General features: G+C 35.5%; 2 protein-coding genes across 2 annotated transcripts; both read left to right on the top strand.

Annotated features, from left to right (window-relative positions):
• Positions 1–2,732: 2,732 nt before the first annotated feature.
• LOC117338976 (alcohol dehydrogenase class-3-like) lies at positions 2,733–16,352 on the top strand. Its single transcript, XM_033900344.1, has 11 exons — positions 2,733–2,839; positions 6,075–6,176; positions 6,956–7,097; positions 8,584–8,671; positions 9,414–9,546; positions 9,952–10,038; positions 10,585–10,714; positions 12,828–12,958; positions 14,022–14,157; positions 14,783–14,921; positions 16,015–16,352. The coding sequence occupies exons 1-11, from the start codon at positions 2,819–2,821 to the stop codon at positions 16,040–16,042; spliced, it is 1,137 nt and encodes a 378-aa protein (XP_033756235.1). The 5' UTR covers positions 2,733–2,818; the 3' UTR covers positions 16,043–16,352.
• Positions 16,353–23,231: 6,879 nt separating this feature from the next.
• Positions 23,232–25,359, top strand: LOC117338968 (cyclic AMP-dependent transcription factor ATF-4-like). The gene is made up of 3 exons (XM_033900334.1): positions 23,232–23,402; positions 23,948–24,265; positions 24,414–25,359. Exons 2-3 carry the CDS (start codon positions 24,061–24,063, stop codon positions 25,247–25,249), a joined length of 1,041 nt encoding a protein of 346 aa, XP_033756225.1. The 5' UTR covers positions 23,232–23,402; positions 23,948–24,060; the 3' UTR covers positions 25,250–25,359.
• The last annotated feature ends 2,427 nt before the right edge of the window (positions 25,360–27,786 follow it).

Here is a 27,786-nt window from a genome sequence, read left to right as displayed (position 1 = left end):
CGATAGCATATAGCATCCCAGACAACGGAAAAAAGGAAAGACTATTGAAAATCGAGATTTTTTTCACATTTTGTTGAACTTGCATGTTGGATAAAGTAGATATAGTAGAGCCCGTCCTAAACTATATCGCAGATATATCTATACCTTCGTATCGCCAATAGATGAGAAGGAAACGAAATAAACATTTGAAATGTGAAATGTTGAATTTATTTTGGTTAGTCTACATATGCGTCTGCTTCTAGTTAGTATTTAAAGAGACAAATATTAGCCCCTACTCCTACATAGCCCCTACTCCTACAATAGCCCCTACTCCTACAATAGCCCCTACTCCTACAATAGCCCCTACTCCTACATTAGCCCTACTCCTACATTAGCCCTACTCCTACATTAGCCCCTACTCCTACATTAGCCCCTACTCCTACATTAGCCCCTACTCCTACATTAGTCCCTACTCCTACAATAGCCCCTACTCCTACCATTAGCCCCTACTCCTACAATAGCCCCTACTCCTACAATAGCCCCTACTCCTACATTAGCCCTACTCCTACATTAGCCCCTACTCCTACATTAGCCCCTACTCCACAATAGCCCCTACTCCATACATAGCCCCTACTCCTACAATAGCCCCTACTCCTACAATAGCCCCTACTCCTACAATAGCCCCTACTCCTACATTAGCCTCTACTCCTACATTAGCCTCTACTCCTACAATAGCCCCTACTCCTACAATAGCCCCTACTCCTACATTAGCCCCTACTCCTACATTAGCCCCTACTCCTACAATAGCCCCTACTCCTACATTAGCCCCTACTCCTACAATAGCCCCTACTCCTACATTAGCCCCTACTCCTACATTAGCCCCTACTCCTACATTAGCCCCTACTCCTACAATAGCCCCTACCCCCATAATAGCCCCTACTCCTACAACAGCCCCTACTCCTACATTAGCCCCTACTCCTACATTAGCCCCTACTCCTACATTAGCCCCTACTCCTACAATAGCCCCTACCCCCATAATAGCCCCTACTCCTACAACAGCCCCTACTCCTACAACAGCCCCTACTCCTACATTAGCCCCTACTCCTACAATAGCCCCTACCCCCATAATAGCCCCTACTCCTACAAAAGCCCCTACTCCTGGAGTAGGGTTTAAGAAGGGGAGGGGGGAGTAGAGGCTACTTTAAGAGATATTGGAGAAGGGGTGGGGATGGGGGTAATATTATGGCCTACTCCTACTATCAAAATAGGGGCTAATGTAGGGGAAAGGGGCTAATTTAGTTAATAACATTACTAATGCCTTCTCCACAATACATGATATATAAATTGAGAATTGCATAATGTGATCACAATGACTACCATTTTTTTTTTTTAAATAAAGATTCAATCATATATATATCATATCATATTACCGAAACATGCAAGATTTCTAGCATGGTTTACAGGAGGAGATATATATATAGTATTGGCATGTCAGAAGTGTTTAAATTCAGAGTAATGATCTAGTAGATTTTTTTTTAAAGAAATTTGAAATATAACGCGCTAAGCTTGTTTTAACGAGGTTAAAATTGATGACTATATATAAATCATTTCTATCAGATGATAAAACAGCGCAAGATTCATTACCGCGCGTAAATGTCTCCGGGGTTACATTACTTTTTAATTACGTTGCCTTGAATAATCCTAAAATAGAAACAGGGGAAACCCATCTGTTAGTTTAAAATCTATTTAAAACGGCCCGTTATTTTTACCAACCAGGGACCAGTTTCATCAACGCTCTTTAACTTGCAAAACACCTTACTTAAATTTCAAATTTTCAATAAAAAAACCAGTACAGAATTGAAGGGGGAATTTTAAGTTAAGGAACTTACTTTAAATTTTGTCATGATTTCCTATGGAAATTTTAGATAATGAATTTCCTTAAGTTAAGGTTGACGAAACTGGTCCTTAATCGGTAAAAATAACGGCCAATCTTAAAGGATTTTTACTAGTTGATTTATCAAGAAAAGTAGACAGAAAAAAATAAATGTCTAGAAAAACTTGCCAGAAGACATATAATCAATATAGCACACATGCTTTATTCGAATTTACATCAATTTGTTAACTTTGAATATCGGTTAGGCAGCAGGCCACAGTAGCCGAGCCTGTCCATGGCAGTTATTGCATTTTATGTGTTAATAGTGATTTTCAAAATTAAGTCATGCAGAAAACACAAAATTTCCATTGTATCATTACAATATTGCACCTGCGACTTAGTTTAAAAATGTAAACATATATAGGAATTTCGAACGGGTTTCCTGCTGTGAACATAGAGTCTATAATTTTTTTCAAAGACCAATATACGATACCAAACTACAGTTCGCTGTTACCTTAATTAAATAAATCTCGTTTTAGCATAATTTTTCGTTGATAAGACGCCGGTGTAACGTTGAAAATGGACACCGGGCATTTTCCATCGGGGTCTATTTTCAACGTTACACCGGCAAAACATTCTCATGTTGATTTACAGACCACAGACTTACAATATTATAAACTTGTATGAGAGTATCAAAACTCTCCAATACATTTAAAGTAAACTTTTCAAGTGTCAAATTAGAAGTAAACATTGTTTGGCAAAAATTTAATGCATGCTAAGTAAAATATAAACGTGTTGAAACTAAAAATACACATGAAAAACATTGCACACGTTACCCTTAAATTTGCACACGATCACCATCGGGATGATCTCTGTCAACTCAGCGTTTGTTCCACGCGGAGTTTGATCAGCCGGTGTACAGAAGGACGATCGTAAGGTTCAAAAGGCGTACCAAGCAGATCTAAAATGTCGGAAACTGCAGGAAAGGTAATCATAAGCAATGAAACATATCATTCATTTAAAGTGTGCACGTTCCAATATACTTCAACATCACAAAGTAATTTAGCGAAGAGGTTGTCAGTTTACATTAAGTCTCATAACCTATATTTACCGACCAGTCAAGTTATCAGATAAGCTAAGGCCGTCGTCTAATCATAGCCTAGAAAATGACCGACTTGTTCGCCTACTGTAGAACATGCTTGTTCCATAACGCATATATAACTTTGTCAAAGCATGTATGACATCCTTGCCTTCTCCATTAAAGCTTCATGGTCACATGATCACGAGAATTAGTCAATTGTTACATTCGACATCTGTATTTGGGTAGATCATCTATATCCTTGTTAAATGTTTACATATATGGAAAGTCTGTAACGACGTAGGGCAGTGACATTGAGTTAACTCCCCTTGTTTATACGATGGGCGAACTTGATTCTAGCTTGCCGTCTGTGACGCTTGCGTTTTTAGAGCTTGTCGCCGGCACGGCACTCAAGCAAAGCGGCTCAGTTGCAATATAACTCTAGATCAAAACATATTTATTTTTATTTATTTTATATATTTATATGTGAATAAACATATTTCAAAAGCATTGTAAACATCAAATGCTGCAGAACGTTTAAAATTAACTTGTTTTGCAATAAATGACTAAAATAGCTTCGGGCGGGCTCAAAACAAGTTGCGTTTCTTTACTTCTCACTTAATTTAATCTTTCGGTTGAACACATTGTCATCTTGTTTGCCAGAGCTTCCAAACTGGAGGAATTTACGCTGATCGGCACATGCACTTACAAAAATGATTTCCATATTGGAAAGTACCAAAGATTGATGCAAATTGCAATATTTCCGGTAGAGTAATAGAAAGTTTTTAAGTATACTGTAGGCTAGCTCAGAGATCTTTACTTTGTGAATCTCTGGCTTGCTAGCCAACGCTATCAGATATATATATATATTCCAAAATTTACTGTATAATCACTTTTTGTTATTTTTAGTAACAAATCCATACTCTACCTGGGGTATAATTATGCAAATTTGCTTATTATGCGCAAGTGGAGTTGGCGGTTTTACCAAAACCTGTACATGTTGGTGTATGAAATGTTATTCCAACAGGCAGTATCAACAATGTAAACATCTGATAGTATAATATGAGGTTAAGATGACAGTGTTTACATGTATGCCAACAGAGAGAGATTCATTTCAAAATATTGAATCTATAATTCCCAATATCACCTGAAATGTCATATACACAATAACATATATACATATCCAAATATCTCTAGACTGTACCAAATTCTCAGGTCTTTTAGCAGTAGAATAAACTGTGCTCCCATTTTGCAGTGGGACAGTTGGATATGCAGTGACCTTTTTCGTGGCACATTTGGGGCCAAATATAGGTAGTTTCCTAGTGAAAAATTTTCTCAATTTCATGTTCATTTTTTCCCATTCAGAAATTGTTTACGTGTCCCTGCATGTACATCAACTGTTGTGAAGAAATGTTGATCAGAATGGTGTTCACACGTAATGTTTCACAAGCAGATGTAATAATGCTACTAGATTCTATTTATCGAAGCTAAATCATGCATAGAACAAGATCTGTTGAAAATTTGCAGCAAATTAGCGACTGAAACAGTTTTTTCCTTAAAGAAAATGTACAGACCCCTATAGAATAAGGGAATTTAAATCACTGATGTGAAAGTTTTTCATTTTTGTCAATATCTACTACTATTAGGCCACTGACTTTGTGATATGGTGTCAGTTGAGGTTATGCAAGTTTTAAATTCTGTTGACATTGGGCTCCAAAGTTTGATATGCTCCATACCATATACACTAGGTAGATGGCATTCAGCCTGAGTTTCCTCTGGCCCTGACACTATGTCTCATGACACCAGACATGGTGTCAGGGCCAGAGGAAACTCCGGCTAGGTGGTGTTGAGTGAGAGTTAAAGTGAGATCTGGTTGATTTGTGCCTAGTTTCTTGAACATATTGTAATCTTTTCCGGAGATGAAAGATCAAACAATTGTGTTAAAATGCTTTGTGTGGTTCTGTGTTACCCAGCCTATTGTCATTTTTTGGTTAATATAATTATATAATTAGGATTTGTAAATCTGAGAGAGATGGCAGATACTAATGCCTCTCATTATGCAAATGTATAAACGTAGATGGATTGAATCCATGCGGGGCCTTTGTCCCTGATAATTATTAGTCTGTTCACTAATCTCTACTGATATAGATTGTGAAAAATATGTCAAGTAGGCTACTTGAGATATTTATATCTGTAAAGAGTTCGAACCCTCAGACTCTGTGCCCTTCTACTGTATTAGGTTTGTAGGTAAAAAATATTGGTTATCATATGCACAAAACATGACAAAGTAACTGGGCCAATTATAATGTACAACTAAAAATATCTCGGGGCTATTTATGCTTTTATTGAAAAAATAGTAATACCAGGGCTTTTTATGAAGGCTTTTAGGGGCCGATAAAGGGCCCCATTCCCAGATGATATTATTTCATATTTTAACCAAATTACCAAAATTTGTAGTTTTAATCATGAACATTTCTTTCCCAATTCACCAATTTTCTTCCCAAAATGAGACAAAAAAAGGTCTGAATACATATTTTCTGCTATGAGCTATATATACCTCTGTGGTTATGTTCTACCAAATAGGTGTCCAGGGGTTGAATAACTGGCAATACAATAAATTTTGTTCAAATTCAATAGCTATGTTTTATTCAAGTTAGAAGAGAGATGCCAGTTATTGATGAAGAACATATATGGTTTTACGGTCAACATCATGATCTCATTGGGGATATTTGATTTTCTTGCGTGATATGAAGTCGGACATGTTCCATGCTTGTTGGTATGCTAGCCTAGTGGTCCTGTAGTCACCACCCTAACTCTCTTTTTCTAATTTTGAGAATATAATCATTACTATTACACCTGGATTTGACCTAGATTTGCACGGCGGGTGTCGTGAATGAAGATGAAGATGCTTAACATTCAGGAATGCCTGGTCTAATTCTCATTGTCCTTTTTCAAGGATCTCCTCGCGATTTTAAATCCTTGTTCATATTTTGTTCCCCATTTTATCAATTTTGAGCTTGAATTATGGTTTCTTTGTTTTATTTCTCTTCTATATTTTTACGCCCGAACATATAATGGCTCATATTGGAACCTGCAGTTTTACCTGCAATTCTAATGCATATCATGCTTAAAATGTATCAATAGGTCATCGAATGTAAAGCCGCTGTGGCATGGGAGGCCAAGAAGCCGATGGTGATTGAGGACATCCAGGTTGCACCTCCTAGAGCAGGTGAAATCCGAATCAAGGTAAGTAATCTGTGAAACTGACATGTAGAGCTACGCATAAAGATTGCATAAATATTCGATCTATTTAAGAAATCTGTATAATGTTCTTATATAAAGCATTTTGTGTCGTTGTTCCGATGCAGGTTAAACTTCATATAAGATTCAGCAGCTGTTGCTACATAAAGCTGTTTATATTAAGTCGTCAACACTTTCATCACCAAGTTAGATCTGGAATCTTGGTAAATGACATACACAGTACTAGTGTATGTATGGATTTTTTGCTGCATTGAATTAATATGTGTATGTATTATCTATATAAGGATATTGTAGAATAAGTCGGAATACATACAGCTATTTTCAAAACCAATATCATAAATATTTGAAGTTTCACCAGAGATTTTCCTACAATAGAAGGCCCATTCCCCTTAAATATCATGTGAAAATTCCCAATTTGCAACTAAAAAATTCCCAATTTTGAACTCTTGAATGATTATATTTTATACAAAGACCTATATGAAGGCATTTTAAAAATAAAAAACAGCTACAGATAAAAAATTGAAATAGAAAATAATTTAAAGGCAATATTCATCAAAAAAAAAATTGAAATTTTTGAATTTCACTGCATTTTTTTCCCCCAATGTCACATTATGTCCTGTAGAAGTTCCCAATTCAATGGACCCTCGACCCAGTTGAGAAATTTTAGGAAAATCCCTGAAAGTTTTAAGGTTTGATTCACCAGCAAAAACATATCTTTTCTTAACACTATGACTTAACATTTCCTCTTGAAATATTTGTTTTAGATTTTGAACACGGGTGTGTGCCACACTGATGCTTATGTCCTCGACGGGTTTGATCCGGAGGGTATATTCCCTGTGGTCCTGGGCCACGAGGGTGCTGGTGTTGTAGAGAGTGTTGGTGAGGGAGTCACTAGTGTCGAAACAGGTAGGTAATCACATGTCCATGGCGCCCACAAACATATATATTCAATAATTTACTTGTCTGTACTGTCGGTATTACTACGTGACAAATTGTCTATTTATATTAATGTTAGAATCCAGTACCTATATTGGACCATACCGTCGTTATTACTTACTAGACCCTATACAACACTATGTTAGGATCCAGTACCTATATTGGACCATACTGTCTTTATAACTTACAAAACCCTAAACAACACTATGTTAGGATCCAGTACCTATATTGGACAATACCGTCGTTATTACTTACTAGACTCTATACAACACTATGTTAGGATCCAGTACCTATATTGGACCATACCGTCGTTATTACTTACTAGACCCTATACAACACTATGTTAGGATCCAGTACCTATATTGGACCATACTGTCTTTATAACTTACAAAACCCTAAACAACACTATGTTAGGATCCAGTACCTATATTGGACAATACCGTCGTTATTACTTACTAGACCCTATACAACACTATGTTAGGATCCAGTACCTATATTGGACAATACTGTCGTTATTACTTACTTGACCCTATACAACACTATGTTAGGATCCAGTACCTATATTGGACCATACTGTCGTTATTACTTACTTGACACTATACAACACTATGTTAGGATCCAGTACCTATATTGGACAATACCGTCGTTATTACTTACTAGACCCTATACCTATATTGGACAATACCGTCGTTATTACTTACTAGACCCTATAAAACACTATGTTAGGATCCAGTACCTATATTGGACAATACCGTCGTTATTACTTACTAGACCCTATACCTATATTGGACAATACCGTCGTTATTACTTACTAGACCCTATACCTATATTGGACAATACCGTCGTTATTACTTACTAGACCCTATACAACACTATGTTAGGATCCAGTACCTATATTGGACAATACTGTCGTTATTACTTACTAGACCCTATACAACACTATGTTAGGATCCAGTACCTATATTGGACCATACTGTCATTATTACTTACTAGACCTTTATATATAAGGATATAAAAAACATGTTGATCTGTAAAGATGGTTTCATTATATTTTCGGACGATTTACATTGTTACATGGTTGCCTATATAGTAACACAATATGACGTCATCAATAATTCATTAATTATACATTTTGACGTCATATATTAATGGGAGATAATTATGTCTTCCACAGTCTGTTCAATTTAGGTTTTAAAGTTCTAATAAAATATTTTTCCTAAATTGAACAGACTGTGGTAGATAATAGATTATGCGGGGAACCTTTATATGAGAGGAAGCCAGAGAAAACCCATGACAGTCGCATCGTTGGGCAGGTGACACCAATACCTTTCCAAGTTTGATTGAGGAACCAACCTTGTAATAGATTATCAAAAAAATTAAGATTGCGTTATTATGATTGTAAACAAACATGATTTGTTTTTAAGTGTTTTTGCATTTTAAATGTGTTTGTTTCTAGGCGATCATGTTATTCCGCTGTACATACCTCAATGCTACGATTGTAAATTCTGCAACAGTAAAAAGACAAACTTGTGTGGCAGAATCAGGTAAGTGTACTACACTAACTTGAATTTGGTTCCATTTAGGAACTAGCTGTTAAGTCATAATATCCTCTAAAATGAGAAAGAGAGAGAAAAGAAATTAGTTGACAATATCAATCTCTAATATAGCTCAGACAGTTAGAGCGCTGGCCACGTAATCTCGGGTGAAGATCCGAGGTACATGGTGCAGCACTTCCTACCCGGGTCTGTTTCTGTTTCTCAGGAAGCTTAGAAACAGGCTGGTGTGTGCTGTCATGGTTGTGTCCTTGGGCAAGACACTTCATTCTTATTGCTTTGGATGGCATGCAATGGGCCTCGCGTATCTTGCTGCCTGAGATATTCACTGACTACTACAGGGCTTAAAGTGGATATTTTTACCACATGGCCTGTTCGGCTACCAAGTAATAAAATCTAGGCGCCAATTGGAAAACTAAGGCTCTCGGCCAAGTTGTCTTGTATTTAAAAAAAAATCTTTTAATTCTTTAGTTCAGTATAACATCTCTCTGTAACTTTTTCATTTGAAAACGTCATTTTAACCTTTGAAAGATTAACCAAATCGCAAACCTATACAATTTTTTAGTGGCCATGCAGGTGCCTTATATGTCAATAACTGGTCGCCAATGGTGAATTTAAGGCGCCATGGCCACTGAAATAGGTGCCACTTTGAGCCCCGTACTACAAGGAGACCTAGTAAACAGCAAACATTCTGGGCACTTCTAAACATTTGTTATCATACTTTGAATCTCAGATCCACACAGGGAGCCGGTTTGATGCCAGATGGAACATCACGCTTCACATGTAAGGGAAAGACACTGTTCCACTTCATGGGCTGTAGTTCCTTCAGCCAGTATACAGTGGTAGCTGAAATCTCCGTCTCCAAGGTACGTCCCCGACTAAACATAGTTCTTGAAAATACACTTCGAATATGAAGCCTATACGAAATATGACATTAAAAATCTAGATGGCCTGTTTTAATAATTAACATGAATACAGATTTTTTTTGAAAGTTTTACCAAACAGGCCTCTTTGAGATCTAATCTAATCATTACAGATGGATACATAAATTATGCATGAAAATAACTTCTGTAAGCATGGAGGCATTAATAAAGTTCTGGTCTTTCTGAATTCCATGCTAAAATATTGCTTGGTTTCTCAAGTGTGATTCCCGATTCAAAATCAGCTAATTATCTTCAGTTCTATCATTTGGTTATCATGAATTCCTAGAAAATCTTCAAGAGTTTCTCAATGACGTAAGGTTAACAACTTGACATTATATCTTTGACCAGATTGTTCCTGAAGCACCCCTGGAGAAAGTCTGTCTGTTGGGGTGTGGCATCTCCACGGGATACGGAGCGGCTCTCAATACGGCTGGAGTATGTGATCAGTAATATTACTACAGACAATATAGACATAATTATTACAGTGAACTCAAATTATTATGATATGGAAATAACAGATAGACACAGTAGTGGTTTAACCAGAATATTTTCAGTAGAAAACTGTATACAGAAGCTCAGTTAACATTTCAGCTGTTTTAATGCTAAAGGACCTGTTACAGGCCAATTTAACAGTTATGGGGTGATATTAAAATGGTCATAGAACAGGCCCCTGGGACCTTTTGAATTTCTTAAAACATACTTCATGGGTTTTCTCATATAGTACTTCAAATATCACCCGGTAATTATTAAATTGGCTCTTGGGCAAACTTCATACGATTATGAAAAAGATAATAGAATATTCACAATTTATGTACGAAATTAAGAACCGAGGAAATACTTTATTTGTGTCAAAGTATTAATCAGAATAATTTATGAATGAGGAATTTCTTTTCAATTATTTTTTTTCATTCTGAAAAAAATGAATTTGATAAACAAGAACTCATTGATCATCAAGTATGTGATTGTCTCCCTTTTTGCTAGGTGGAAAAAGGCTCTACGTGTGCTGTGTGGGGGCTAGGAGCCGTTGGATTGGCTGTCATGATGGGATGTAAAAGGGCTGGTGCATCTCGTATCATTGGCATTGACATCAATCCTGAAAAGTTTGAACTAGGTATGTCTAGTTCTACTCTTTTCTGCAAGTTTATAAGATAACGAGTTTTAGTAGAAGTACTTTGTTACAATGTTGCATTGTCTGATAATGAGGAGTAGACTTGATTTGTTTTACAACGATTGCGAAACAAACGATATATCAACTTATATTAATCACTGCATGTTGTTGGCATGGATGGAAATGGGGAGGGGTCTTTTTGGGATGAAACTGGATTACCAGTATGTTTCAGTGAGGTAGCACTATAAATCGGCAAAAGTTCCGGCCTATCACAAGGAGACTTCACACGAACATACCGCAGCCTCCCAAAACACATATACGCACTCACAACATGCATGCATATCAGCACGCATGGGAGGCCGTCTTTAAATGACCTTAGCTGTTGATAGGACATCAAACAATTAAACCCAAACCGAACCCAGGGAAAACCCAGGTGGTCGGGCAGATGACCCCATACCTTTTCATGTCAGATTAGGGATTCAAACCTGGGTCACTTGTATAAAAGACGAGTGTGTTACTACTGTACCACCCAACCACCCACACTGATAATTTGATAAGGAGATGTATGTGAATGGATTTTTATGGTCCTGCGTCACAATTCAATTTTAACACCTAGCATCTTAATTCTTTCACAGGCTTTCATCAATCTTTATACAAATGTTGATTATGAGTATATTTTAGACATCATTGACAAAATTTTGTGTTTTGGGGTAAGTGGCCGTTGGGGCATTTGTGTCTTACTAGACATTTTCTAGTTCGTGTATTACACCATATTATGAATTTATGTGCGACGGTAAATCGTCTTCATCAGACAAATGATCAGTGCAGTGTATGTACACTACGGTCTGAAATGTACAACAAGATATTAATCAAATCTGCCGAAGTGGTCAACAAACCCAAAAATTTTAATTTATCCTGCCGAACAAGTTAAGTTGCTTATCTATTTACTCGTCTCTAATTAAAAGTTTAAGGTATTTTGTTGAAAAAGTTTTTCAAATGATTTTGTATTCAACCAATATTGATTTTCGATTTGAATGATGTGACTAAATTTTATTGATATTATGTGATGTATAGCTTTCATTCACTATTTTCATTAAAAAGAATTTATCATTTTTGTCTTTGTTACATCTAGAACAGATAGATATTTTTCTGCTGCAAAATTTCTAGCATTGGCTTAATTGATGAAATATTTTAAATCTGCATTATAAATTTGAAATTAAATAAAGAAATGCAATATCAACATTTTATACAGTTTTCTGAATCAAACTTGTCAGAAGATGTTTTTGGCTTTTCCTGTCTTTCTGACTACACAATAATCCTGTGTAAACTGTTTTGTGAAAGTGTAGAAAACTAATAAAAATTAAGAGATCTTTTAAGATTAGCTGTAATCATATCTGCACTGAAGAGGTAAATTGTGTACGAGATAGTGGTAAAATTTATCTAGATTTATGATAAGCTGAGACATCTTTGATCAGATACCCAGATTATCTCCCTTGGACTGGAGACAAATTATTGTTGGAACAGGCTATTTACTTGTACAGTTTTATTATTAAAACATGCATTTAAGGAAGTAACTTGTATGTTACCTTTATTCCATATATAGTCGATGAATTTTAGCAGATTTTAAAAAGCTTAACTTTCAATTTCTGAAAACATCTGAAGTGGCTGTTTGTTATACAAGGTTTGAAATCATTCAGTCGCAAACTGAGTTTGAAATCATTCAGTCACAAACTGATTTCACCAGATCATTTGATATTGGCCTACTGTGATTGTTACCCAAACCAATTGTTAAAGAAAGCTGGTATCACCAAATATTTCTGTCCGTAAATTTGTCATCATTATTCAAAGTTTGAAAATTAATAGTGTTTAAACTTAGCATGGAAAAGAATTAAAAATGATTATACTGTTTTGGCCTTATTAATTGTATCTCTACGTTTCTATTGAGGGATATTTCCAAACATTTCATCATTACTTTCATTATATAAAAAAAAAAAAATGCAGTTTTCAATTCATTTGAATTAAAGTGAAACATTTTTTTTTTTTTAATTTTTAATTTTTTTTTTTTTAGTAAAATTTACACAACATGACACTAATAATATCTGTCTTTTTACTTCAGGAAAGAAGTTTGGAATGACAGAAGGTGTGAATCCAAAAGACTTTGACAAGCCAGTTCAGCAGGTGATCGTGGATATGACTGACGGAGGATGTGATTACACCTTTGAGTGTATCGGCAATGTCGCAACCATGGTGAGTCGCGGCAAATCTAGTGTTAATGTTGTAGACGACTGACATGTACGTGTTAGCTACCAGGGCCAAAATTAACGCCGTTCCGTAGGCACTGGAACACCAAATGTCTCCTCGGGATACCAACATCGTATGCCCGCCAGTATTCTCTCCACGATGTCTCCATTTGTGTACCAGATAGATTTTAGTATTAGCAGTACATGTATTTGATATGCAAAGCATCCATTTACCTGCAACCTCAAATATGCAGCAAAATTAAATTTGTCGCACGACTTTAACTGGTTGTATGTTAAGTTAATGCATTACATTTTAGCCTTCAGGTCTCATTTAACTTTGATGTATACATTTATTCAAATTCGAAAACATGTACAATCAATATTTAATTCAAATGAAATCAAATTTTAAAAAGACATTTATCTATTTAGGAATAATGAATTCCTTTGAACTGATCATAGAACAAAGACAGAACACAAAATATTCAGACAGAATACCAGGCCACTGTATATTAATTGTATTCCTTCTTGAACACCGATTTTTTTTTTTTTTTTTTCTTAATTTCTACCCCTGGCTACCCAAGGAACTCTATCTCGTAAAACACATTCTTACTTTTCTTATGTCTGCATTTTGTTAAGGATGATCATAAAGTCTTTTAAAAAAAATTGATGTGTCATTAAAATAAAAAAAAAGTAAGCGCGTTTTACGATCTGGTCAAACAATGGTCACACTTTTCACATCTACTTATTCATGGTTTGGTCAGTCAGGGTTGGACCAATAGGCTTTATGGCAGAAATGAAAACTGTTTTAGAGAACAATCTGTGAAATAGATTTTACAAAAGTGACATAAAATCTTTCACCAAATATGATGAATGACGGATATTTTCTTTTTATTTGTTTATGTTATTAAATGTTAGAGTAATCCCAATCATCAGTCGTGAATTTTGAAGCAATATCTAACACCATACAGAAGATTATGTACAGAGATTTAGAATTAGTACTGTATATAGATGTTTAAAGCAAAAGTTTTTCTGCTTGTGGTGTGACCATATCACATTTGCTTAACCAACAGAGGGCAGCACTGGAGTCCTGTCATAAGGGCTGGGGAGTGTCAACTATCATCGGAGTGGCGGCAGCCGGACAGGAGATCTCCACTCGGCCATTCCAACTGGTCACTGGACGTGTGTGGAAAGGATCAGCCTTTGGAGGTCAGAATTATCTCCCTTTGATTACTGTTTGGACTGCAGTGGAATTGTTGAACGATTTGTGGAACGCTTATGTATCCCCCATACCACTGTCAAATCAATTAATATATTGATTCATCTTCTATTTAGTCCAAATTTTCCCTTGTTTTTTTTTCTGGTGACCTTTATGATAAGGATCTCATAGTGTTCAGTTTTGCTTATACTTTCCAATCAGTCAGTTTTCAGACACAAATAAGTTGAAGAAAACACATCCCAAATTGACAAGCGAAACAACCTACTTCCACTCCATGCAGGAATCAACCTTGACTTACCAAGGTTTTCTCTTTTCTAAGACCAGAAGTCACAATATGAATATTTTCCACACTATATCTGTGAAGCACTGATGCCAATATTCTAAATCAAATTCAGTTTTCTGTTCCAGTATGTAAAATGTACTCTTCTGGCACTTCAGAATGTCAATAGGTTTCATAGAAGACAAAAAAGTTTATTTTCATTCAATTTTGACATATTAAATCAACCTATTGACGGAAGAAAATTATTGAAGTCATGCTACAACACTTAAAGTTTCAGAAATTAATCCATGAATGTTAACATTTTTTTAATCGCATGTCTCTCAATCTCTTTATAGGCTGGAAGAGCAGAGACAGCATCCCCATACTGGTCGCCGAATACATGAACAAAGAGATGATGGTTGATGAGTTTATCAGTCACTACCTTCCTCTGTCTGAGATTAACAAGTCTTTTGACCTCATGCACAAAGGAGAAAGGTTGGTTATCTACTTCTGGCAGTTAAAGAATAAGATTAATATTTAAATATTTATACAGCCCTACAGGTGTCATATTGAGTCCCGTTTGTCTGTCAATTTACAGATTAGATTTAAACATTTCATACAGCCCTGCTGGTGTCTTAGAGCATTAGTCGAATCTGTCTGTCAATTCACAGATTAGATTTTAACATCTTATACAGCCCTGCTGGTGTCTTAGAGCATTGGTCAAATCTTTCAGATTAGATTTGAAACATTTCAAACAGCCGTACAAGTGTCTTAGAGAATTAGTCAATCTATCTGTTAATCAGTGTCTTAGAGCATTAGTCAAATCCGTCAATTTACAGCATAAATTTTGACATCTAATACGGCCCTACTGGTGTCTAAGAGTATAAGTCGAATCTGTCAATTTAGTTTTATTTTCATAGTTTTCAGTTATATTCACATTATCCACATTCACATTCCTCTTACAGCAAAATTAACTATTATACAGTTTTAAGATAACTTCATTTATTCCAATGCCCCCACTAGGGATCGAACCAATGACCTAGCTGGCTTACTAATTTCCAATTAAGTAAAAGAAAAGTTCTCTCTAGCGGAGTGGAATTTTGAGGCTAGGATTTACCAGGGCTACATTTAAATAACTTCCCTAGGGATCAACCCTAGAACCCCTGGCTTATTTATTTCCAATGAAGCTAACGAGAAGTTAATTTCTCTAGGTGAACAGTATATTGTGGCTAGTATTTACCAGGATTACAACAGCAAAACAAATCATCTTTGAAATTCTTTTGACATTAACATTTGTCAATCACTATTCTAGACAATTCTAGACCTTCTCATACATTGTACTCTACAAGTCTTCACTGTTGAGAATAGATTAATGTAAAGTACATGTAAATGTTAATTGGAGGACGAATTTCTCCATCTATGTTGAATTTTAAAATGTTTCGAAATATACATTCTATTTTCTACTGTACTGGACAGTATATAGGGAAATTTGTTTCACATAGTTGAGTGAACTCCTTCCCATTGGATATGTACTGTATGTCTGCATGTAAACTCCATGACAATATGGTTTATTTTTTTATTTTTACAGTATCCGAGCTGTTCTGAACCTGCACTGAACTATACCAACTCGGGACGGGACAACACAGCATTGTTGAGATACAAAATCCATCGATGACTAGTGACAACAGCTTGTGATGGTTATAGTTTCCCTTGTACAAAAAATGAACATTAATTATGATTTCTGTGAAAGTGCTAATTAATACAATCATTTATAAATCATGAATAATTATTCCAGTATATCTATATGGTGGAATTGGTATTTGATAATTATTTTTAGTTAATAATTTTCTGGTTGTACATGTATGTCATGGAGAAAAAATTCTTCTTCAATGATTAGGGTCGCCTTCGTACGGAAAATTGTACATTATATATCACCTAATATATAGTAAATATTCGCGTATAGTGCACACTTTTTTTCAAAAATTGACAAGTGAAAAAGACCACTGCGCACTATACGCAAGTACAAGCCTTTTCCCCAGTCAGAATGAATGTGATTTGAGGGAGATTTGCGATCGTTTCCTTCCGAAGCAGGATTGATTTAATACTTATATATATATATAACATATATAAAGCATTTAGAAAGTAATAGTTAACAAATAATCAAAGAAATGAATAGTTATCTTGATGTTTAATTCCTTGAAATTGTGTATTTATCAGCAATTACGTGGATATTTAAGTCGATCGTGAGCCACACGTTCCGTACACATACGATCTCACTTGAGCATGTTCTCGTATTCAGGTCCAAAACGATGTATAACATCTCAATTAACATCAAACAAAACTTGAAATGATATAGCAGTACTTCGTTATTTCATACTTCTAAATTAATAACAGAGTACTGCCAGAAACTGATAACGTTCAACTTGTTTATTTACGGAAGCTGTAACAGCACGCATGCGCAATTAGGCAAGGGTAACACTAATGCCTTGATCTTGTGCGGCAGTCACTGGCCATATAAAATATGATCTGACTGTGAAAACTACCGGGGTACTCTTATTTATCGTCTGCACTGTAGATTTATCCTTTACACATGTTAATTCATTGATATAAAAGTTGTGACCACCACGCCGACAGCAGACTTGTTTCCGTACTGTATACAAAATGGCGGCCTGTGTTACATTACGTAGCAGTCAGCTTACTAGTCAATCGTGTTATAATTGAGCTTAATTAGCTTTGTATGTTCGTGGACAGATACCACAAGAGATCACACCTGCGTGAAAATCACAAGGTAATTGAGGGTAGGATTAATTATTTTGTTTGTACAACAGCGGAGATGGGACCGCTACAATTTGCAAGCTGACTAGGCCTGTCGCGGTATAATGTAAACAACCTGTCAATCCAATGTGTCAAATCTGATCGGTGATTCCAATTAAATGTGGTAAATAAGCTTTCATACGTTACAAATTCCTATCATCATATGTTTTAGAATTCATCTACCGCTCAGTTGAATATTGAAAAAAAAAATTGTTAATTTTTTTTTTTTTTAAACGAACCTCAAAAACGTACCTGCGCACTATACGCGAGTGCGTACTATACCCGAATATTTACGGTATTAAAAAGGTTTTTGTTCTACTGACCACATAGCTGACCATTGGTCAGTCTGACAGCAAGTAGAGCTTTTACATCTTTGATTTTCATGCCGTTGTGTAACATGTACAGTATTATAAGAAAAGTTTAAAAAATATTTGGTTGAGAAAAGTTTTAATTAAGGCTATAAGTCGATCCATACCCAGAAATGTTTGGTTTCAGGTTGCAAACATGGTACCCATTGATGTTCTAAATTCTTACACTATCAATATCAGATATATATGTCTGTACTGAAAACCATAATTAACCATTTGACCAATGTAAATATAATGTACCTGTATATATGCATTGATAAGACTAAAGTGTTGGATGTATTGATAATCGAGTGATTTGTCAAATGCTTTCATAACATTAAATTTAACAGGTAACATTCCCACCTGTAGGTATGTGCTTGAAAACTAATGACATTTTGGATTTCACCGACACAAGAATTTATAATGGGGGTTGTCATTGCTAATTAAATTAAACAGCCTGCGTGAAGTTTGCAAAGCAAGTAATGGAAGTTTATCACAATGGATTATTCGTGTACATGTAGTATTATTATCAGTTATAGTAAACCATCGTTTCCATCACTTTGGCATGTATTTTTCAAAATAGATTAGAATATTGAAATTTATGCATTTATAAAAGTTTTGCATTTTGAGTTTTATTGGTGGGACAGTAAAACACATGCTTAGTCCAAGATGAAAATTGCTCTGTCCCCTACATGTATTAAGAGCTTATTTTTTAGCGACTGTGTCACTTTCGCCTGGGGCCGAGGATGAGTAAAACTGTGAAGCATTTAATATTTAATCTGATATATTACAGCACAAAAAGTTACAAGGGCATTATTACACTTTTTGGAGTCGAGCTGTGTCAGAATTTTTTATTTTTTTTTTATCTTATATTTTACATGGACAAGGGTATGAAATGTATGATCTTTGTAATGAAGTTCAAGTCTAAATTGTATTATTTAAGTACAAAACAAAACCCACTACTGTGTTCATTATTTAAACAACATCTTTTAAATATTAGGTTCATTACCATGCTTGGGTGAAAGTGCTACTTTGTATGTTTGTATATAAATGACCTTGCCAAATATTTAAGAAGGTCAAAGGGGTCAAAGATATTAAAATCTTTTGAATGACTTCTAAATAACCAAGAGGCCCAGAATCATGAATTTTAGACCGGTAGCTTGTTTAACTGAATCCACATCAACAACTAAATCAATTTCAAAAATGTATCATGAGATTGTAAGAAAGTCCTCCCTGTCCCTGTAGACATTAGAATAGGTGAACGATACAGGCCCATTGGGCTATTGTTAACACGATTTAAAATCTTGGAAAAAGAAATATTTTTTACAGAACCCTAACAGAGGGGACCCTTTATTACTTGTGTGGCCTAACCAACAGGACATATTTTGTTCCTCTTAATTAAGTTAATTATATAACAATGGAACTTAACCTATGTTGTTTTTTATTATATTTCTTTTATTTAACCACAGAGTGGTGTTGTTACTCTAAGTCAGCTGATGGTGGGTGTGATTTGACCTAATTTACAGATAATTTTAAGATAAATTGTGGCGATTTTGATTAAGTTATGGTGCTATCTTGTGTGTGTAGCGGAACACGACTATACATATACAATGTATTGTTGTATAGGTAAGTCTGCCATATACTTTAAATTACGATACCATCACAACACCATACAATGTAATAATGTTTGATACATTATTGATGTGATTGTATTTTGTTTTTTTGTAAAACAATAAAAAAAATGATGAAAAATGATTATTTCTGTTGTTAGATCTTTGCTTTAACACAAGGAAAATGGATTTAAGGTTTTAATTCGAAAGTTTATATCTATTATCACTTAGTCACTTTGTCAATGGCTGTCATTATCAACGATGATTTTCAAATCATAAAACTTCATAAGTGCTTCCTGGCTCAAATTTTCCCTATGGGGATTTTCATAACTATAACAAAAATCAAGATCAATGTTACTTCAAATAGAAACTTGATCTCTACACAACATAATTGATTTTCTTGAATCATCCTAAGGTAATTTTACTGTGCCATACAGTATTGGGGATGAGGTAATATCTGCAGTTTTCATCCATCGACTTCCAGTCGAAAGAAAAAAAAAAGAAAAAAATATTTGAATAATATAAAAATGTAAAATTGACGGAAAATATATGCATGTAAATGAAAAAGATAATTGTACAAAAATATAAAATTGATGGAAAATACCTTCAGTAAACTGAAGTGTATAATAATTGCTCTATCCTGTGAACGGTTTCATATTCCTTGCCCTCAGCACAATATGACAATGTACTCGTTCACTACACAATATGTTTATTTTAAAATCACTAGGTCATACATGCCCAGCTTGTCAGTGGTGATTTTCTACAACATGAAAAAGAAATGTGAAGATCAACAACAGATTCCATGGATATATTCTATATAAACATTTATGTATAATTACCCGGCTATACGAAGAATGTCAAAGTGATGTGTGTAGGGTGCCATTTTCGGGCTTTACAACAAAGGTCAAAAGGTCAAATTTGTTAGACTAAAACAGCACATGAGCATATCTAGTCTTAGATGTACATTAAAAAATAGCCAGAAATACCTATATATATTGATATTTTTTAATATAAGACTAGACATACCGTTGTGTGTTGTAGGCAACTCGGCGGGGGGGGGGGGGGGTTACGTTTTAAGACGAAGTTCATAATGAAGTCAACGGTTAAATTTAATGCCATACTGACTGCAGTATATATATATATATGTTATCTGAACTATTGGGAATATTTTCTCCGGCCCGTTCCCCAAGCTTCAATATCAATGTGAAAATTATGTTGAGTAAAATCACAAACAAATTGTTTACACGAAATATTTCATGTCTGTGGCGGGAATATTGCACAACTTAAATTATGTATCTCGTGAATCTATACTAGTTGGTAGATGTACGGACAGTATGGACAGTGCATGTAGTTAAAGTTTTTTAGTCAACTGAAATGAAGCAAGACAGATGTTTATAGTAAGTTACTGTTAAGATCGATATACATGTGCGTTTGTCATTTTCTCTGCATTTTAAGTTAATTGTTATATTCGATCACGTGTGCTAGAGTCGAGATCAAGTTTATATACCTGCATAAACACATTAGCCCGAGTTTCCTCTGGCCCTGACACCATGTCTGGTACAAGACAGACGTGGTGTTGGGGCAAGAGGAAACTCGGGCTAAAACGCATTAGAACTCAGATGACAGTAAGTTATAAAGAACACATCTAGGCCTGTATATTGTTTGTTTTCATTCCTTTTTTTCTTTCTCCCTTTTTTTCTTCCTTTTATCCTATATTTGTGTTTAGAAATAATGAAAAATCCTTCTAATGAAGTTTAATCGCGGGGTATCATATATAATCCTCCATACACACCTTTTTACTTTCAATCTTATTAACACGGGCAGCATATGGGAATGCTGTGGGATTATTCTCGCTATAAGTTTCTTTTTGTGTGACACAGCTGGTGTGATTTCTTATTGATAACATGTACTACATAAATACCCACGTCACCGAGCATACAGCCCAGTATATCACCATATAAGGTTATATAGTTATATATATATATATATATATATATACTGCCCACGTGTACCATTCATTGTATCGCTATACACAATGCATTAATTGTCTTCCGAATTTACCGTTTATTTGTTATTTAAATCATGTTGTGACAATGTCTGATGTATTTTCTCTCTTCATTATATTTTGTGAAGAGCATTAGAAACAAAATTAAGCTAATAGTTGCTATACCTCTCAAAGTTTGTTTCGTATATACCATCTAACTTCACGCGCAGTGAACGTATTACTGTCACCGTTCCGTACGTGTTCCAATTAAATTTAACCGTAAATTCAGATAGAGAATTTCTGTAAGGCTATTTGATTGTTCATAAATATCCGAGTAAACCAACATGAAGAACAATTCAACAAGTAAATTACATTGTATTAATCTTGGACCTAATTAACCGTATATGTATATGCAGATATATAGATATAGAGAAGGTCAGTCGTCCCACAGAAAATGTTCCTCCCTGACTGAGGGTTATAATTGAAACAAAGGTGTCCGACTCGTTTTATAAAATAGTAACATAGAAGAGTACATATACATCTCGTTACATGTTATTATTTTATAAAACGAGTCAGGTACCTGTGATTGAAAAAGTTTTAACATGCATAAGCATAAGGAACCCCCCCCCCCCCCCCCCCCCCCCCCCCCCCCCCCCCCCCGAAATTCCATTGACAACTCTTCTCGTAGTGAACCGTATGGAGATATATAACCCAAAAGCAACTTCTACAATCTCTACAACGTCAACATATATGGTGTTTTGCACAGGGACTTGAGAATCCATTGAGAATATAGTGTGTATAGATCTAGCACATTTTCAGACGTTTTGGGGGCTAGATTAAAATTCGGTAAATATAACTCCCCGTGTCCATTATACACAAACACCGGGGGATTTATTTTTACCGAATTTTAATCTAGCCCCCCCCCCCCCCCCCAAAAAAAAACAACACCTGAAAATGTGCTATGCACACTATATAAGGGATTCTCAAGTCCCTGTGGTGTTTGATGTCTATAGCAAGTCTAATCTATAAACGTCTCATAAATGAGTACAACGTGTGTTATATAAGTCAATCATATTCTAAATCTTTAAACAGACCTAGTATATCAAAATCACAGGGCGAGAATGGACCAGAGACAAATACGCCCGCTCGTAATTATAAACGTCTATATTATAAGATTTATTTTAGAGCTAAGCCTATATTGTCTACGCGTTCCATTAATGTATATTGGCCTATGTAGGCCATAACAAGTCCGTTCTTGAAATGGGTTCCGTAATCTGGATAGTTTCTGTGTACTCTGGTTAACCATTTACTAACTCTTTATTTATGTTCATCGACTGTATGAACATTACATTTGTGATAGATCGGATGTCGTCCCAGCCCAGTTAGAAGCCATGCAAAGGTCACAAACTTTTGTAATGAAAATTTACATGTTTTATAAATAGACGGTCGCGACACGTGGTCGTAGTACTAGAATTTAACCCCTTCCAGTTTGAGCAGGATACTGTGACGTCAGAGAAGTACGGAAGCCTTGAGCGAGCTGATGCTAACTAACAACGACGCAAATCACTATGAAACAGAGACAGATTTTGCTCGAAGGAAAATTTAACTGATTTCGAGCATTTCATTATTCTTTTGACGTTACATAGTAAACTTCCACAGTATCTTTGTAGAATAAGTTAGCTAGAATGCCGAAAATATGTGGCTGGTTCGTGCATGGCTTTCGTATGATAATGACGTGATACCTCTAATAATAAACGGGAGGTGTGTGTATTTTAACCAATCAGAATGCGTCCTGTCTGGCATATTGCCAGAAATTTTCTGATGCAATCCAGCACTTTTTTCATTATATCCTTCCGCAGATTAATGTAGTATCATCGTATAAAGAATATATCATTAATTTTACTAAAGTGGTAGTCAGTAACATTTATTTAATTTCAATACATTGTTTCAATCTGCGAATTTAAGTCAAAATATAGCAACTTTATTTTACAGTTTAATAATTACGCAAAACCGCGGAGTGATATCACCTTCAACCTTGTCGATATTCCACAAGCACCTTGCCGTAGATACCATTCTCAATGATACGTCTCAGAAAGTAACACGAAGTTTCCTTACCAGATATTTCTGGCGTGAAAGTTATCAAAATGGCTGCCTAGTATTAGAGTGCAACCCCACCGTGTCAAAGCACTTTGCTTTGCACCAAGTTTACAATCATCATGGCGTAAGTATTTCATATTTATTCGTGAGAAAAAGGAACATTTATTTCGTTGTTCAGTGAAAAATATGGCGCCATATTGGCATGTTTTTTCGATAGGCCCGCTGACCAGGAAATGGAAGTTTATCTGGCTTTTAAATTATTTCAATAAATGGATGTTTTCGGTAAATTTAAAGTGTATCTTATAATATATTTGTAACGTATTGAAAAAAGTATTTTATGTGTCACTAGACGTTGACGTAGGAAGTCAGTTAAAGGGGGGGGGGGGGCAAGATGTTTATACTTTCTACCTCAAGTTAGATTTTGAAAGGCGATATAATCATCATAATCCTTCGGTTAAGGGGAGGATAGTTGTGCTATATTCATAACTTATGTGTTATGGGGGGGGGGGGGGGGGGGGGGGGTGGGGGGGGGGGTACTTCATATTTGATTAATTTAACGACTGAATCTTATAATTATTAACGGGTGAATTTTGTTATATTTAGAATATACAATATTTATATATATTTCTTTCGCATTTTACAATAAATTATTTTTTTTTGCTTTTCCAGGTCCCTCAACGTTTCTTCACTGCTTGCCCTGGCAATAGCCACAGGATTCCTCGCACCTACAGAAAACATTAGATTATCATTCCCTTCATCAATTTCCTTAGAAGATTCTTCTGATGACCGATATGGAGTTGTTCGACATGGAATTGCTTCGCTCCGAATTTCTGACGAGCGACCTGGCTGGGTCGTTCCCTCAGAGTTCGGGCGATGATGATATATATGGGTTGGGAACTCTGTTCCCAGGTGACACCCAGAGCCCGGCCAAGGGTCTCCAGCCAACTTCTGGTGTGCTTGACGAGTTTCTAGCACCAAGCCCAGAAGGTATGTATTATTCAAATATACATAATCACTATTTCCTGTCCTGACAAATTCTTAAATACTTCTGAAATTGAAATTTGTTTTTATTTTCGCGAGAAAATATTTGTTGAAAACAGCTGGTTTTGATTGTTGTTCATTTCATGTATTCCAGATCCCCTTGGTGAACAATGGATGGAGAATTCTGCCTTCGATCTGGAGCAGGCTTTTGGTCTGACGGACCTTGGAGATGTGCTTACTACTGCACCGGCCGCAGAACCAGCCCCTGTGGAAAGCCCATCATCTCCAAAACCAAAAAACTCGGGCATCCTGCACGAGTTATTAGTTCAGCCAATGCCTCTTTTGGCTCCAGCAATCGAATCGGAACAAAAACCGACCATCGATATTGACTTGCTAGATTGTGTCACTGAAGTGAAAGACTGCGATGTTGCAGAAGGCATTTTGTCATTACTAGATCAAAACGAAAGAGTGCAAGTTGAACATGTGCAACCGGAAACATCTTCGATTGAATCTGTAGACTCAATAATTGAACAGTTCATTACATCACCGTTGTCGGTTGATGAGGTTGAAAACTTCTTGTCTGGTTCAGAACCAGCAAGTCCAGAACCAGAAAGTGTTGAACAAGGTGATGATCCAGACTATGTTCCCGGTCATAGTGATGACATAATAAGCCCTCCTAAGTCAAAGTCTAGTAGCAGCAAGGCAAAGAAAGCATCCAAGTCGAGAATTAGGGCAGAACCATATGAAATTCCCACTGAAGGACTATCAAAAAAAGAACGAAAGAAGATTCAAAATAGAAATGCCGCTATTCGATATCGTGAGAAAAAGCGCGGTGAAAAAGTAAATGTAAAAACCGAGGAAGAGGTGTTATTCGAAACCAACAAAAACCTACATGACAAAGTTGACAGTATTTCCCGTGAAATCAAGTACATGAAGGATTTAATGACGGAAGTGTTCAAGGCAAAGGGACTCAAGATTTCATTTAAATAGTCAGAAGGGAATGGGGGTGGTTATTTATTATCATCAATATCATCGTTTGTCTGACTGGCCAGTCAGATACACTAAATTTGTTGTGAATAAAAATTTGATGTAAATTGAAATGAATCTTTGTAATTTATTTAATGTATTGTTTTCAGCAAGAAGGTGCTTTGCAAACCTGTACCAACTGATGGAAACCATCATTTATAAATCCTTTCTAATTCAGATAAGAAGGAACTAAACATGATCAATCATGAATGTGAACAAAATATTCTATCCAATTAGTCGGGTTCCTGTAAAAATAAGATATCTTCCAAAATTGGAACTGGTTTTGGCAAACATTTTCACATCAAATTGCCTTTTGTCTACATGTCATTTTGACTTTTGAAAGCCGATTTATTGAGCAGCTATGGAATTTTTATGGTGGTAGATTAACTTAACGGACCTGGATCAATATATTGATTTAGAAATATATGAATAAACAAATGGACTCTGAACATTCTGCACTTCATACAGGCCTCTAGACAACAATTTTGCTTCCGGGTTTTACACATGAAGTACACGTGGCAAATTCAAGACCGTTACTAAATACTTTTTCATGCTGTTGCAGATATGTGCACAATTTTAACATAGACTTAAAGTGCAATATTAAATCTAGTGATAGATTTAGTTTTTACATCATTTCCATGTTTGTTTGCAGGACACGTAAGAGTTATGAGTAGCAATATTTGAGAATATTCCTGATTTTCCTACAATTTAGTAGGCTGGTAATATATAACACATAAATAGAAATATCTTTCTTAAATGCAGGTCATGAGGTACTTTCAAGCTCATTGTAAGTTCAGCTTGAATAGTTCTCACTTCTACAACGTGATATGAAAGTCAGATTTTTTGTCGACTTCTGATCATGAAATGTTATTGAACGGCATGGCTTGTATCGCCAGTGTGGGAAGGGAGGTAACTCTAATTAAATTGTGGAACCGTCTGTCTATCGTTTCTCCGTCAGCATATCTTTAAATTAGCAGTGGACGAATATAATCAGATTATTCTCAATCTGACTGTCCTCCCTTACAAATTTGAAGTTTAATATAAATTGTATTTTATCTATTCAATTCATACATATATACAATCATAATTTGAATGGGATTCGGAAACAAGTATAAGACTTATATTAATCCGTTTCCTTTTATGACACATTAAGTAAACGGCAGCAAGTGGGAGAATACATACATGTAAGTGAGCAATGTAATACTTGAATACATGAAAAATGGGGAAATTAGGAAAGAGGAGAGATGAAAAGACCAGAAGAAAAAGATTAGAGAGGAATTTTATGCCATAACATGAGATATACAACCTGCTGTAACAGCTGTGAACTGGACAAAAAATATAAAAATAAAAACAATCATTCAAATCTTTTAGAAATAATCATAAATTCTTGAACGCTGGAAAAAACAAAAGATTTTCATCATACGTGAGTTCGTCATCACCGGAGATTAGTATATCAGTTGATAAAGGATAGTTTAGAGCACTAAAACAACATAAGTGAAATTGCGCGGAAAGTGGACAACGTAATAGGAAATGTTCGTTGGTCTCGTCTTCTTGATTCTTGTCTCCTGTTTGAACTCGATTGCATTGTTTGAACTGTTTGACAACTTTATTTTCAATATAATACAGATATTGTAAATATCAAATAGTATGTTTACCTGATAGAATATGTTATTACTATGCTAGTAATACAAAAAAAAATGACCAAGATATTGCAAAATCCGCAAGATTTCCTTTTTAGCATGACTTGTCTTCTTTTTTCTTCTTTTTTTCGGGGGGGGGGGGGGGGGGGGGGGGGGTATTAGTGCTTCCGAAAATTATGCTGCTTATGATAAAAAATACAGATATTTATCTTGTTTGAAAGGGACAAATGGATTTTATAGAATTGCATGGATTATGATCTATCAGATCTAGAGTTTCTCCCTTTATCTAACTCGGTCAGGTTCAAGTGTTACAGTAGTAACACACTCGACCACCTTTAAATCACCAAGGCGGTTTCCTCCAATAATAAAACTTCTGTCCGGGGCTAACGTACGTGAACGGTATAATTTGAGGATCAATATTTAATTCACAACCGTTTTTTTTTTATTTTTTTTTTTACAGTACACTATATATCTCCTGATTTATTATATTTAAACAAATGCATAAAAGACAAATAATTAATGAGACACTAGGAGACCAGAACATTGCCAGATACATATACATTTTTTATGTACAATCTTGAGTACTTGTAGTTGTCTATATAGATAAACAAAACAAAAAAAAACACCAAATGTTGATGTGGATATTTTTTAATTCATAAACTTATATATGACTAATAGGTGGTGAAATGCATGTTTATGTATTGTGTGGAAACTCGATGGCCCTATATACATATCCATGTTGCTGGATTGTCGTAGCCTCTCTCTTATCCTCAACGCAACTGAAACGTTTGTCCCCAGGAGACGCTGAAAGAGAGAAAGGATTTTGAGCCTTAAACATTTGTCTCGCTATCTCAATTGGTT

This window comes from Pecten maximus, chromosome 1, assembly GCF_902652985.1.
Source record: "Pecten maximus chromosome 1, xPecMax1.1, whole genome shotgun sequence".
Taxonomy (NCBI): domain Eukaryota; kingdom Metazoa; phylum Mollusca; class Bivalvia; order Pectinida; family Pectinidae; genus Pecten; species Pecten maximus.
This window is presented reverse-complemented; position numbering and strand designations above follow the sequence as displayed.

What these genes read in the sequence shown, in the direction of transcription:
- LOC117338976 (XM_033900344.1), top strand. Translation starts at nt 2,819, where the DNA reads ATGTCGGAAACTGCAGGAAAG. An exon ending in CAGGTGAAATCCGAATCAAG is followed by an intron (nt 6,177 to 6,955) that starts GTAAGTAATCTG and finishes TATTTGTTTTAG; the next exon opens with ATTTTGAACACGGGTGTGTG. An exon ending in CTCATGCACAAAGGAGAAAG is followed by an intron (nt 14,922 to 16,014) that starts GTTGGTTATCTA and finishes TTATTTTTACAG; the next exon opens with TATCCGAGCTGTTCTGAACC.
- LOC117338968 (XM_033900334.1), top strand. Translation starts at nt 24,061, where the DNA reads ATGACCGATATGGAGTTGTTCGACATGGAATTGCTTCGCTCCGAATTT. An exon ending in TCTAGCACCAAGCCCAGAAG is followed by an intron (nt 24,266 to 24,413) that starts GTATGTATTATT and finishes CATGTATTCCAG; the next exon opens with ATCCCCTTGGTGAACAATGG.